Here is a 15,037-nt window from a genome sequence, read left to right as displayed (position 1 = left end):
TGGCGGAATTTTAAGAAATCAAGCGCAAACAGCTACGAGACGTTCCACTAGATAAGTTCCACGTTCCTGTCGGAAGGCCTGTGTACTAGGGCAACGCGTTTCTATAAACGTTGAAGTAGGGAGCCTTGATCCACGCGCGTCTCCGCCGTACGGCAGCGCCGGCATGGAGGTATGGGCCTGGTGTAGTGAAATGCGGTAAATTTAAATTATTTACTTGAGCTGCCTTTAGCGTGTCTACCGTGAAAGGAAGACGACGCAAGAGGAGCAACATAAGAGGTGAGCGTGAAAGCGAAGGGAGGTATTTACTTGGCAGATGTCGACCAAGACTATCGTCTTTTGTCGACATTTTCAACAAAAGGAGCACATACACTGCCAATTTTTTTTCTCGTTGTTCTGTTCTTCCACTGAATTATATTTGCTACTTCGCTTGAAGGTATACCCAGTGCAGCTCTGCGCAAGCACGAACCAATTAAGCAAAAGGGTTCACTGTAGCCAACGGAAGGCACCAGGCTCCCGACCATCAAATATGTGTAATATTTGCGGCTTGACCGAGTGTGCAGGGTGGGCGCTTATCAGAAATCATCCCAATTCAGAGGGTCAAAGGCGTGTTTGACCGTTGGCGACCGTGTTTTAAACGTTCAAGTAGTGCATTTGGCTGTGTTTTTACTGTGTGTGAAGAAGGCTCGCGTGGAAATATCGGGTCGACTTAGCCGCTGGTATCTATTCGGACAAGAGTGAACCCCAGTTCGTTACGAACACATCCCGTGACTGTGGCAGCATTGGCTCACGGTGTCCTGGACACTTTATTGTTGGTTGGTTCTAAGTTCTTGTCGCTGCTAGCGGGCATCAAATGATGAATTCGTGGCTACGACGAATGGGCTGGGTATGTTTTATTCACATTAGAACTCGGAGAAAGCCCGGGAATGGTTTTGCATGGCCTAGTGGAAGATTTGTTTGCTCGCGGCGCCCGCTGCCTGGGCATGCTTTTTTGCATGGTCGCCTTAGAAGGCATATACTTCTACCCCGACAGATCTTTTAAACAGAGGAGAAACTTAAACATGTTTTTATCTGTACAAAAGTACCGTTCATAGGCTGGGAAGACACCTACGCATGCACGCAAACACGCAAGTACAATGTATGACTATAAAAGTTGTTAGTAAGTATCGTCAAGCTTCGTAGCACGTAAGTGCCCCGAGGAAATTCTGTATAGAGATGCAGACGAAGGGTTTCGATGACGTAGCACCGAGCAGAAATTATTTAAGACGAGGCGTGTTTCCATCGCCCCCTTTCTTTTGTTTTTTGCCAGTACGCCTGTCACGGGATAGCATTGTCAATCACCAACTCCAGAAATGGGAAGAAACTGCTTTCTATGACCTAAAAGTTTTAACAAAAGCTCCAATGAACGCCGTAAATAAAAAATAACGAACCTTGTAGTGAAATACCGATTAATAAAATTAAACCGCGACAAAGTGAAGCTGTCGGATTTGCTTACCCTCAGTAGCCGCCAGTGTAACAGTGGAGTGAAACAACGCACTGAAAAATGCGCCACGCCCTAGTCGCGCCTTCTTGGAGCGGGCTGCCCTTGGCCGGTTACGTCACCCTAATGGTCAGCAAATAGCCTGAATTGCATTTTTAAAGCGCTTGAACTTCGCCTCAAAATATTGTCATCATGTTACGTGGACGCCGCTGGAGCTTGTGTCTCCCGAGTTCCGCTCAATCTCGGGCCTTCTGGAATAGCATCTCAGATTTGTTTGGGTCGGAGTGCTAGGCAGTAATGTGGCGCCGGAAACGGCGGAGTGGAGAGTTTCTGTAATTCAGCATAAAGCTATTTACACAATGACTAGGTTGAAATAGGTTTATGCATTAGTTGAATATAGATTGCTAATAGTGTTTCAGCAAAATCACTGGAGCTAGGCTTTTGCTTTGTATTTGTTATCCCTGACATTCTATGGAGCCACAACACAAAATTCTGCTAGTTATAGTGTTCTGCAACAATTGCATAGACAGCTTTGTACGTGGTAAAAAAGCACTGTCAGTGTTCTCATCATAATTTTGTAATCAATATCATCATCGTTGGTTTATCTAAATATGTTGCAGAACGAAGGCCTCCCCCCTTGATCTCTAACCGCCCTGGTCATATGCCCTGAGAAGTTTACCACAATTGTGGCCAGTAGTTGAGGTTGTCAATTATGGGGAGGTTATGGCTCAGCACAAAACCAGAATGGCGAGAGCCGGTTTGGCTGACGAGTACTGTTTGGGCCCCAGACGGGTTTTTCAGTGTGATTGCATGTATCTAGAGTAGGCTTGCGTGTATCCTGGCTAGAACGTTTGATACTGGGCCAGGCAAAGCGAAGCATTGCGAAGTAGAGGGCCGATTACTTCGGATCAGTGCGTTTGTGAAAGTAACAGCTTGGAGAAAAGTAGGATTTAACAATTTTTGACTAAACGTTTGGTACAAACGCTATAATAACGTTCGTAAGCAATAGTACTTTATTATATCGCCCGCGTTTGAGAACTGTTTCAGGGGTATACTGTCGCTGCTACATGTTACACAATGGAGCCTGTAATTGTCGACAAAAGTTTCCACTTTTGCTCCCGGCGCGTTCAGGCAAGGTTTTACACATTCTTTGATGGTATCACCGCAGCGATATAAACCGAGAAAGTGTGATCGCCGACGCATAATATGAAACAGTGTGACGGTTATTCGTTAGGTAGGACTTTCGTTAAATATGCTGACGATGTAGGTTTTGTACTATTAGTGAGGGAGGTACACGTGAGCTAACCTCCAGCCAAAATAACTACTTGCTTCTCAGGTTGTTGTGCTCGTCTATACGGTGTGCTCTGGTTCTTGTGCTCTCGCATATGCTATGTACATGGGGCGTCAACGCTGACGACGGGGACCACGTGATGGTTCATTGCAGGGAAACAGCGACTATCTAATTCGTGACTTAAGATGTGTATTTGTACCACTCCTGCAGATTTAATACCACGGCGCAAACCTTAAGCAGCCGAGGCCGCCTTAACTTATCACGGTTGTGCGTACGTCTGTATCTCAAAAGGCGATCTACGTATTACGGCAACAGCCCGGTGCATAGATAATGCCGACTAAGAAAAGGTCCAAAGCGGCACAAAACGACAAGATACCGTTTTAATCCCATTTATTGTTGTGTTAGAAGCCCACAAAAACACGAACGCATACGATGGAGTCTTCGAATTCGACAGTGGGTGTCGACGACTACGAGTGGCTATTACGGCGCCTTGTGCTTTTTGAGCGTTACGTCTTTTAATATTTCTGATATGTTAGTATTTGAACAGTTTTTTGGTGTTTGCGTTTGCCCCAAATCGTCGCTCCTGTTGTGTTACTTCTTATCGATGAAATTCTTGTGCGGTCATGCAAAGAACACCCACTCAGAAGCGGATGTTTGCGCGAGTCAAGGCATTGGGAATGTGCAGAAAACCGCGGTTCATTGTTTAAACAATGTCGTATTTGGGAGGGACAAATTTCGATCTCTTTTTTATCAAAAGCTTGACAACTGTACTTTGTTTTCGCTAACTTTCCAGCAACGGTATCGGATTGTAAAAGCGCTGGTGTAAAAAAAAAAAAAAAAAAAAACTTGGAAAGTGCATGCGGGGGGCTTTACTTTCCAAAAGCGAAATAGTTCATGGCGGGGCACACATTCTTGCAAAACAAACTCTTCGTTACTCTAAAACGGTCGTACAAAGTGTTTGCGGAGAGTTCTGGTGCAAATGTTTTCTTTTCATTGGAAATTTTCTACTCACTACTTGTTGCATTTGTGATCAACTTCAACATGGCCTTGGACGAACTTTACTCGGTTAGTCTTGCCCCAAATGTCTTACTATTTATTCCTGACCCACAATCCTCTGTTATAAACGAGACGCCAGCGTCGTATTAAAGTAACCTAGATCAAGGAGACGAAACCACAAAACGGTAGTAGGATAGAAGCAGCCATGCTGAATACTATTTCGCTGCAGGCAAGGTCACGGCACAGACGAATTCAGCTCTCGCTCGTCTCACATTCTCGACATTGACTTCCCCATTTCCTGTAGACCATCTTCCTTTTCCTTTCCCTGCTCGCGAATTCTGTTGCTATGCACCTAGCGATCTGGCTGCAATTGAAGCCAACGCCTCTTTCGGTGCTATTCAACCTATTCCAGTATGCGTGTGTGACTTGTTTGTTTATCGGCATTTTCTTCCGCTCCCGTATCGCTTCTTCCTTTCGTGCCCGGCCCTGCATCTTTCTTACCGCCTCCTTCGAACCGTGTATGATCCTTGTGCCGTCGTTTTTTCCTGTGCATTGGAATTCACCGTGTCACTGTTCCGCGTTTTTCTGCCCTGCCGCTTATTCCAACGCATTCTTGCATTCTTGTATGAGCCGAGGCAAAGTCACCATGGCTGCCTACTCCGTGTGCTTTCTTCTGATCAGAATCGATCCGTGGTTGCTGCCGGGCTCCGTGATGAGATTCTTTGACCCAGACAGTGTCGGAGAGCTGTTGCTTGCTTCGCCGCTTGCCGTATTTCGGCCAGTCGACCGCTAACTTACGTTGCCAAAGCGCTCCACTCTGTTGATCTCTTCTTAGTTTAAGAACAAATGACGATCTTCCGTCTCTTTTGTGCAGCAGTTTTCATGCTTCCGATTTTATTGGCGGCATGCTGGGAAAACTTGTATTAGGCTGCTTAGCAAAGGGCTGGTTTTGAGTGTCAGGAGTTATCTTGTGGACAAGCACGTGCCGCAAGACCCGCTAAGACTAGTAATAGCGGCTTCGTCTTGGGAGTTGATACTTATATAGGTTGAGTTAAAAGTTTCACTGAATAAGTAGGTGAGTTAGGAAGGCCGAAACCAAACGATAAAGCTAAGAACAGTAGCATTGCCGCCCAGATGTCTGATACGCCACATTAAGTGCAAAGAGTGGAGTGGGTGCAAAAGAAGCCTTGAATTTCGTGGCAAATTCGAAATGGCCAAAGGTCGCGGCTAGGCTAATCAAACGTGTTTGTACTGTTTTTGATTGTACCTGTGCAGTGATGATTCCTGCGCCATTGAACCAACGAAGTCCTTTTTACTTACCTTTAGCTAATTGTTGCGATTGTACTGGGGTCTTTCCTCTATTCTTTTACACAATCCCCGCACTGCTGTATAAACGAATCCGTGTTATGGCCATTCACAATTTTTCTTCATGCGGGACGCACACCATCAATTTTTTTGTTGCATGCAACACGCTTGGTTCGCGGTAACCCGTTTTAAACTGCCTGTGAAGTAGGAGTACTATATGATGCAGTAGGATTTATTTTGTTTTTGTTCATTTTGATCAACGTGTATTTCTAAGTTTAGTTTCATATCACAACACGTGCCCAAGGGTGCACGGGAAGATATTCCGACTGAATGGATGTGGTACACTCCAAACCTGCACAGCGCAGAACTGCACTGCAACTGCAGTGCATTCCGCAATTTAAGTTATGTATATGCTCCCTGCTCCTGTACAATAAAGCAAGTTGTCAAAGGTGGTGTCATAAGGTTGCTACAATCTAGAGGGAAAGGCCTCGTACCGTAGGCAATCATTCTTAGCGAATTACAGTCTTTCAAAGGCAGCAGAAGTCCAGTAAAACATGTGAGCAAGCAAACAGGCAAAGAAAAGAGAAAAAAAGAAAGCAATACGCCAAGCTTACGCGTGTTCTGTTAAATGGTGTTTGCAAGCAAGGAAAGACGCTACAAATGCAAACGAAATAAAAATGAAAACACGCCAGAGCTATCAACATGAGAGCCTCGAGGCCCGTGATGTTGGGGAAAAGCAGTAATGTGAGTGTTATTAGTGTGAGCTCGGAATGCGCATGCATCGACGTGAGAAGGCAGAAATGTGAGTTTTATATGGAACTGTAAACGTTTAACCGCTAAAATGGCTTCTCTACTAAATTACGTATCCTTCTGAGATCAAGAAACTCAGAAAAAAGGTTTCCACAAAGCAGGAGCTCGCATTACTGCATCCCTACACGATTGCTTTTCCAGAACGAGCTTCTGTCCTGGGCTTCCTTTCGCTTCCTGTTTGTGCCAGTAAATGCTGCTCAATATGTAGGTGTTGCCTTCAATTAGCGTTGGCGTCTGCATATTCAGGGCTGTCAGCTGCGTCGTCTTGTCAACAACAGACGGTTATGCTCGTAAACGCAACGATTGTCCGTGGGCATGCATAACGCCAGCAAAGCATCAGTGGTTATGCAACTTTTTTGTGTGTACGACAACGGCACGCAGGAGTGCCTCCATGCAATAGCTTGCGCTCCGGAAAACTCGTGATATTTCTAGCCTGCAGCTTCACCTGTACTATCACCCCAAGAGGCTATTCGAGTTCCCCGTACTGCAATAAGCAATGTCAGTTCGGAAGCGCATTATTCGTGAAGAAAGAAAGGGCCTGCTTGAGGATTACACTTTCTGGCTGCCGCAAAAAGAAGGCTTCCGAGAGTGATTTTAGGAACGATTTTTTTGTGTGTATTAGTAACGCCACATAGACTACAAGCACAAATCAGTCGACGACACGCGCTTTCATGACATAAGCTGGTAGCCTTCACTCATTTGAGCAGTGCCCTGGCCGAAAAATTAAGCTCGAAGCATCTCTGGAACTGTGTGAGCAAGCGCAGCTCCCTGTTTCTATTAAATTTCTGGTAAAGTTTTTGTATACAAATCTCTATACTATTCGTAGCCTGCACGTTCATGATCCTGTTCAAATTCGCAAGTTACTGCCGTACAAATATCTCCCATCACTTGCCCCTTTAAAGGGTGGGGGTTATCGAAAGCCCTCGCTATGAACTCCTCCGCTAAATGAGAACCACTGACTTTTTTTCCAGCACTAGATGTTACCCTCACAAACTGCTGCAAACAGAATTCGACGTTGCCAGTGCACTGGTTGTGCTGCTCGCTTTCTGGTGCGCTTTTGTAAAAGCTGTAACTAGGTTAGGAATTCATTACGGGATAAACAAACATATTTCACTGCTATTTGAAGCACATTTTCATTTCTAAAAACCACGTAGCTGCAGAATATACCTCGGCTAGAATTAGGGACATGGAAAATTGATGTTCGATCTCAAAACTGCCCAGAAAATCGTGTAATCAGTTTTGCGTCTAGCATCAGAAAAACGCTTTACCAGTTTCAACTTCGATGTGTCTTTGTTTATTGGTGTTATGTATTTTTTGTATATTTATTTATTTACCTAAGTACCTATAAATACGGCACTCCCGGTTGACGTTTTTAGGTTCTACGTGACCATGACACACCCTGATGAGGTTAACAATATTGGCAAAATAGGATACCGGGCTAATGGTTATGCTGCGCCGTGGCCAGTAAAACGTTTCGGGTAAAGTTCAATAGGAAAAGTGCCATGAGGAAGGACTGGTTCGACGTAGTTATGATTTGGCTCTTACAGTCCGACCTCTGTCCATAGCTCTTGCTTAGTAAGTTTTATGACATTGCTAGGCGTGTTGTGAAAGACATATTTAACAGAACACAGCCATTATTGTGTTTGACAATTCATCTACCCGTATTTTTACGCCATATCCTCCCGCTGGACTATAGTCACTTCCATCCAGACATCTTCCCAGATAAGTGCATCACTGCGGCCACCGCGCAGACCTCACGCACATTATGTGGAAATTTCAAAGAAAACAGTGGAGAAAGACCCCTCGAACCCCCAAAGATATCAAACACCTAGAGCACTGGGAAACTCTGGTGCGCCGCTCTGAACCTGTAACGCCGCTACGCCTTGTCCAGATGGCTGAAGAAGGCGCCAGGGACCAAGATCTTCTGGCTGACTAACGCGGCAAAGAGAGCCCAAGCTCTCTAATTTTGGGCAAATAAAGTTCATACTCTCTCTCCCTTATAGAAAGGGAGTAGCGTATAGAAGATCCGAGTTACACTTTGGCACTAAAGTTTGATGGGGAAACTTACGTCAAGATAAGCAGATTTGGATTCAGTGGCTTTAAAACAGTTTGAGTAAACGCTCAGTAACAGAAAGGCCGCCCAAATTGTGGCAACCGCCGTGTTTGGCACATGTTCATGCATTCTTTCGGTTTGTCCTCGTGAAGGGTGCCTAATTATTCTCAATACATTACTGACCAAAAAGAGCTTGTGCCGAAACAAACGGACTTAGGTTTCAAAAAATAGATTGCTTTGCTAAAGAAACAAGATTATAGCTTGCAAGTGCAATTAGACAATCAATGAGCACGTTTCAATTAGACAATTTTTATGGCCGTGCAAAGATAGTTATGGCGTCACTTGTGTGAGGACGGCAATGTTGGTGAATAAGTTAAGACCAACAGATCTTCTTGTAGTTTTCTTGGCAGTTTGCAGCCATGTCCCATTTTTCACACTGGATGGTAAAAGGTAACGCGACGTTAGCAGCAATTGCCCGAAGGTGCTCCTATTATAGTTTAACCTACACTGTCTTAAAAATGGTAATTTTCACAGACATATTTGAACAACATCCGTATAAATCGAACAAAAAAGACGGGACTATGCCTTGAGCCCTCAGGAACCCCAGGGCTGAGCGTAAGCGAATCGAAGATCATTTTAATATAAACATAAGCTGCTATCGGTATAAAAAGAAAGCGGAAGTACATTTATATTGAATAGCCGTTGAAAAATAATTTGCGTGAATTATAAACAAATTATTGATGAAACTTATTGATGTAATGCCTTCTCAAGGTTCCTGAGAAATACATAACAATTGCAAATCGGATACGGAACCCGCGAAGAAGTTTATAAAAATGTCATAAAAATGGCACCAGCCTTGTTATTGTTTTGTATACATTTAACAAAGTCATAGGCCATTTGTGAAAGCTTTGTACTGGTAAAAAACCTTGGCGAACCACAGATGATACAATGGGCACCTTCAAGACAATCAAACAATATTCTTACTAGAGCAGCAGTGTTTGCAGCAAACAAATATTTATGTTTTTGTATTGACATTGATTTTAAAATATAAAAACCCACTGACATTCCACGAGTTATTCTATGTCGGCGTCCCAACCTGCAGCACGTCATGTAAGCGTCTACACAATGCCAGTATTGTGTTTGCGCCTGTTGAAACTTATACAGCCACCCTTCGGAAAACGAGCCGTTTATTACAGCCCACGCAAACGTGGCGTTTCAAGTCGGCAACTTTGCAACTCTAAATGTTAAAATAAAATTTTGCAAAATTTCATTCTTATGCAGCTACCGTAAACCATGAGAAAAATATTGCTAGCCGCTGAAAATACCAACCGTCAACTTACAATCGTACCAGGTGCATTGTGTTGGAAATTAAGTTCACTGGGATTTTTAAAAGTATACGTTTCATTTTGCAGTAGTCCCTATGCTCTCACCACAGCCTCACAAGGAGCATGCCCTTGCCGAAAAGATTGCCGAAATAAACTGCGGGGTGTCGCAAAATATAAACTCATTTTATTGGTAACCAGGATGTTGAACAACCTTTTGGTGCAGCGATCGCCCATGATCTAACCAATGTGTTGTTCGCGTCCCTTAGAAACGTTCCTAAGATTTCATTTGTTTCTTCTTTCTCTGCAGCCTGCAAGCTGCTCTCAATGGGCGTGATGGCGATCGTGGGCCCGAGCTCAGCTCCCGGATCGACTGCAGTGGGGGCGGCTTGCAAGCGGTCCCGCGTTCCCCATCTCGTGACCCGTGCGACTGGCGGTGGCACCGGAGACGGCGCTGACAGCGAGAATGCGGGTGGAAGCGACTCGTCCTCGGTCTCCGTGCGCCTGTCACCGCGGCGGGCACAGCTGGCAACAGCGCTCAAGGGCCTTCTCGACCTCAGGGGCTGGAAGTCGTTTACACTCGTCTACGAGGACGACTTCAGTGAGCACACTTTTTTTTCTTACGATTCAAATATTCCGCACACTACGCCACGTTTTATTTGTTACCCGACGAACCCGCGACTAAGTAGATGTAGGGCGAGGCGTAGAGTCCCTTCAGCTTCTCGTCGAATTCCGGTTATAAACTTCAGGGAATTCGGTTTTAGGTTTAGGCTTGGAATGCAACATGCAGTTTTTTTTCTGAGCTTTCCAGGTATTTCATAAGATGGATCCAGTCTTGTGTAAAAAGGAATAGAAAAGAATAAAAAGATGTTTTAGCTAATGAGCGAAACCTGCCCCGTTTTATTTGTTTTTTGTGCTTGGTTTTAGTACGCATGTCGAACTGTGTTGACGTGCCTGCGGCTTTAAGTTCTGGTAATAGCGGAGATTTTCCTCCAGGCAACTTTTGTAGACGCGATTTGTTTCGCGCTTTAGTTTCCTCATTTAATTTTTACTATACTAGGTAGTGACAAAATTCTCCTAACTTGACGGCACCAGCGGTATACTGCTACTTCCCGCAGTGAATGTAGAACTACTCCAAGTTACCTCTATACCGCATCACTGGGATCGCAGTCGGAGAAGTTAATTATCCTGAGAGCCCGTACACGTGAACTCAGAAACTGACTAGCTAACGTCGCCTTTCGGGCTGAGGCTTGCCGCGAAACCTTTCGTGAGAGTGCCGTACAGTCAACGCAATTTTCTAAATGGCCAGAATACGCATTTTTTACTTAGGTATATAGAAAAGATCCCTACTGTGTGAAGTGCAACGTGTCTTCACTTTCAAAGCATTTAAAAACCTTGAAATCCCGATGCACGAGCGCTAATTACACAGGGGCACTTTCAATCGAACTCGGCTTCAATACGTTTTGTTTGGTTTCCTTTGCTTGCGTTTGAATGTAGGCTTTTACTACAGCGCCTCTTTTAGTTGACTGCCTCGCGCAGCGACAAACATCCCGAGCGTTGAGGCGCAAGTTGGGCTATGGGTATGGGCTACGAGTGCGCCTTTATATTGCTCCGACAGAATCGCAGCGAACCCAGCTTAGGCCGCGTCGATGTCATGGAAACGGCACGATGCACTCGGGAGGTGCAACAATTTAACAACGCTTGCAGGATTAGGGATACCATTGCCGCTGCGCGAGCATTCTACGGTGGGCTTCTGTCACAACATTGTAAAGAATGCAATTGATCAACAGGACAACGATAACCCTCCCCTTCTAATCAAGGTTCACGTCAACACATAAAACAAAGTTTCCAGCGTGGTTTTCTGAAAACGTGGGTGACGCAGACAGTGAAATGGTAGTGGGCCCTTGATTAATTCCAAAGCACATCCGCCTCACGTGTCCATGACGTCCTACCGTTCAATAGCGCTTGGTGTAGATTGCTCCTTTGGTAAGATAATAGAGTCGCATTCTCACACCACAACGGATTCCGGCGGATTGTTTTTGAAAATAAGCGCACTTATCAATGATAGTTCACAACAGATTAGAAACTCGCCTTGTAATGTGTGATGGTGCTTGAGTTGCATGGGGTGTACACGTGTGTCTGCTGATCCCTTGCAGCTTTTGAGGGTCGTTGGTATACGTTGGCTCACAATTCTTGCCTGCAACACTATCATGTACACCGAAATAACAGTGCTTAGATCATACTAAATTATATAGCAGGTGCTTCTAGCAGTGAATATTGAGGCTGACAATTGACAGGCCTAGCTTTTGTTTTTTGAACACCGCGGTCCTCCATAAGCTAAAGATATAAGGGTAGCAGCAAAACGACCAAGGAAAGCAAACGCGAAAATCTTGAAGGTCATTTTTATTATCATTGAAACAGATTTTTGTAGGAAAGAGAGAGAACATGGAGAGAGAAGAACATGGAGAAAAAGATACATGCCTGTAATCCAATATTTTTCCCATTACAAATTATCCACGTAAAGGGAATCAATGCTTAAAAATATTACCTCCCAGAGTTTAGCTCAACCGGTGTTGTAAAGCAATCTGCCTTTTCTTCTGTCATGAAGGCAAAATTGTGGAGGAGCAGCCTATCAATTGGGCGACGAGCATCAATCGTGCACAGGTTCTTTGGAAGCGAAGTTTTACCCGCAAAAACTCCTCAGTAAAGAGTGGCGGCCGCTAGAATGCCCGGTGCTGGATAAAGATGCAGTGCTGCTTGCGTATCATGCCACGTGGATAAGGCGCGACAGCTTCGTGTGTAATATTCTTATTAGAAATACCTACTGGCGGCTATATACCTTTAAATCATCAACTTCTGTGCAGGCTCAAGTGTTTATTTTCTGCCCCCCAGATTACCGGTGCTCCCACCATCCATCACCGTTGAGCTCTAAATTAAGGATGATTGTCCTCCCTCTGTATGCATTGGATGAATTCCTTACATATCGATAACTAAAGCTTCCACGAGACGATAACGTTGATAGACGGTGCTTTTGTTATGCCTATTGACCGGAGATACCCAGGGCTACCGCCACGTGCACTCTTTAATAGTTGTCTGTGAGAAATAGTGCCAACGAAGAGTTCGTGTTTAGCGAGTCTGCTTTGAGAAAGCTGCAGTGAGTGCACACGAACGGTAGATTCACTTTTAGAACGTTAGCTGCTTGATGGAACTGGATGCATTTGTCGTGCCTCTTGACGGTAACACCTCTTCGTGTCCGTACGTCGCAGAGCTATTACAAAAACGAAAATGATTCAGGCCGTAATGGACATCGGCGTCATAAATTTCACATAAACGCAAGTCCTATAGATTTCGCACAAAAAGTATATAGTGTGCATTTGCTTCCCTAAAAGTACATTCATCATAAAGAGGGGTAGCGCGTGTCATCGTGAACTAGCTGGCAACATTGTTTTGTTTGGAAGAGTTTGAGGGACGTGGAAAACTTTAGTGGCAGCAGACTTTCAGTACCTACAAGACTAGTACTTGTTATACTTGGTTATCATAGAATCTACGTACTACTTGGGCTAAAAGTTTGAAATCAACGTAACACGATGCGACTGCACCATTCTTAGTTTTTCTACCTTTCCATTCTCGTATTCTGTATTGTTACCCCCTTGTTTATATGGTTACTTTTTACTTACAACCGCCTTTGCGTGGTCTGCATAGCAAATAGGCCCATTGTGAATGCGCCTTTGTTACAAACACCTGCGTCGGACAGAAGACACGCAAAGAAAAACGCTGCATAAAATACGCGAAGATGGAGAAGTGCGCGTTTCAACGAGTACCGGTTGGTTGGGAATGCTGTATGCCGCCTTTTATCTCTCCAAGCACACAAGTAGGAGTTCGCAAGGGGCTCTCAACCCAGGGTCGTGCTCACAAAGCTATCGGGGGTGCTGCACGTTGCGTGTGCTATCAAACCCTAGCCGTGCTCGTGTTTACATAAAAACTTTTCCGTTGTAGATATAGTTAATGCCCTAGCTGAAGTATAAGTTCCAGTTTCTTTGGCTACTTTATCCTCCTTTTGCAAGAGTTTTTACACTATGTACTTCCGTCCTTGGTAGAACAGTATGTGTAGAAACAATAGGGTCTCTTTTTCGGGTGCAGTCTCCATTGTCATGAAGGCTTCAAAAAACGGAGACATCCCTTGCTGTGTGAGCTCCTAGTGCAAAAGCGCGACTTCAGTTGTAGGGTTCTGCACACGGAGATATAGTTTAGGAGAACTTTTGTAGATATTTGAGTATTGTGAAGAACAAAAGTATAGTTGAAGAAAAAAGTGTCGTAGTGCTTGGCAGCCTGCTTTTTGCGGAGGTTAACGGCAAGCAATAAATTGTGCCTCCATTCAACGTGCTAGTTTTGGGAGCTTCGTCATGGTTACTGTTTATCTTTTGGTTCCCTATTTTACTGCACGGATGCAATGCAAAACCTACTTTTTATTTGCTCGAAACTGTTCTCCAAGTGAAGCTCGTATGTAAAGGAAAGGCCCCGACACCATAGCAAAGTGTCATTAAAATAAACATATTTCATTATTAGTACACAAGACCCAAAAAGTACAATGTAATGGCAAAGCTATGGTGGCATGAGGTAGATATTGCCAAACTAATTTTTGCAAGCATGTTCTCCTCATCTCCAGTGGCGGAATTCGCTGTTGTTTAGCCTCCGAAGGAAAAATGGCAGTGCCGCTGCATATAACGAAAATCATTCCACAAAATCTTGACCTGTAGTGTTAGTGCGTTCTCAAAACAATAAAAAATGCAATCTGAAATGTTAGTAGACCTTGTTTTTTGCGTTTTTTTGTTTCCTGTATAAAAGTAACAGTCATAATTATACAGGCGTGGGGCCTACGCTCCGACGTGGCTTCTGGCCTAAGAAATGTAGTAACGTGGTGACTAAGAGCTTTTTATAGCGTGCGGAAATTTTTAAATTGCTGTGATATAGCGGTGGAACTGTAAATTTATTTTGGAGCACCACTTTACGCGTTGCTCGGAAACCCTATTGCCGCAGAAAGTCGTGAAAAGAGCCGTGACAGAACAGCTGTAGTGGGGCTACAGCTGTTCTGTCACGGCTCTTGGAAGGCAAGGATTACGTCGATAGCCCTTGCCTGCAACGCACGTTGGGGATTCATTCGGCAATGCCTGGTGGGCTATTCATGAGATGGCACAAGCTTGCGTAAGGCGAGCCTTCTCGCCTACGTGTACTGGGCAGTCTTAACAGCATAATGTGGAGGAACGCGCCATTTCTCCAACGATGAAGCACGTGGCCTTCACAACACAAGGGAGTTCACGAAGCAGCCCGCTGCAACATATCTGCGCAGCTTGCCCAGGAACTCCTGTGTAGCGAGAAACAAGGGCGCACAGTTCTGAACTGGGCACTGACAACCTTTTTCTTGATACTATAGTCCATGTATTACGTTCCTGCCGATGGCCCCTTTTCCCGTATCGTATGCCTCACTATACACAATTTCTTGCGGTGTTTGACAGCAGAACACTCTAAGCGGAGTTGAAAAAAGAAAATGAGAAAACGGACAATTGAAAAAAGCTACCCCTGAAACAATCTGTGTACAGGGGATTGGAGTTAAAGCTAACGTTGCAGAGTAAAAAAATAGCCGAATACAACGAGAGTTATAAAGACATATTTTAGTGGCCTGATATAAGAGGCTTGTTCTTTTAGCTAGTGTGTTCTTTACAAGTATCTGCAATAGCGAAAATGCATCTTTTGATGAATACGTCAATATTGTTAACAAAAATAGC

General features: G+C 44.4%; 1 protein-coding gene across 1 annotated transcript in view; it reads left to right on the top strand.

The window, feature by feature from the left end:
• The window catches only part of LOC144153826 (glutamate receptor ionotropic, kainate 2-like), a 210,099-nt gene that overhangs the window by 119,233 nt on the left and 75,829 nt on the right, over window positions 1-15,037 (top strand). The window contains exon 3 of the mRNA XM_077685558.1: window positions 9,565-9,855. Within this exon, the coding sequence (XP_077541684.1) occupies window positions 9,565-9,855 (291 nt within the window). The remainder of the gene's footprint in view (window positions 1-9,564; window positions 9,856-15,037) is intronic.

This window comes from Haemaphysalis longicornis, unplaced genomic scaffold (assembly GCF_048455015.1).
Source record: "Haemaphysalis longicornis isolate Haplotype H1 unplaced genomic scaffold, Haemaphysalis longicornis Haplotype H1 scaffold_9, whole genome shotgun sequence".
NCBI classification, from domain to species: Eukaryota; Metazoa; Arthropoda; class Arachnida; order Ixodida; family Ixodidae; genus Haemaphysalis; species Haemaphysalis longicornis.
The sequence above is the reverse complement of the archived record's forward strand: the minus strand, read 5'-3'. Positions and strand labels throughout refer to the sequence as shown.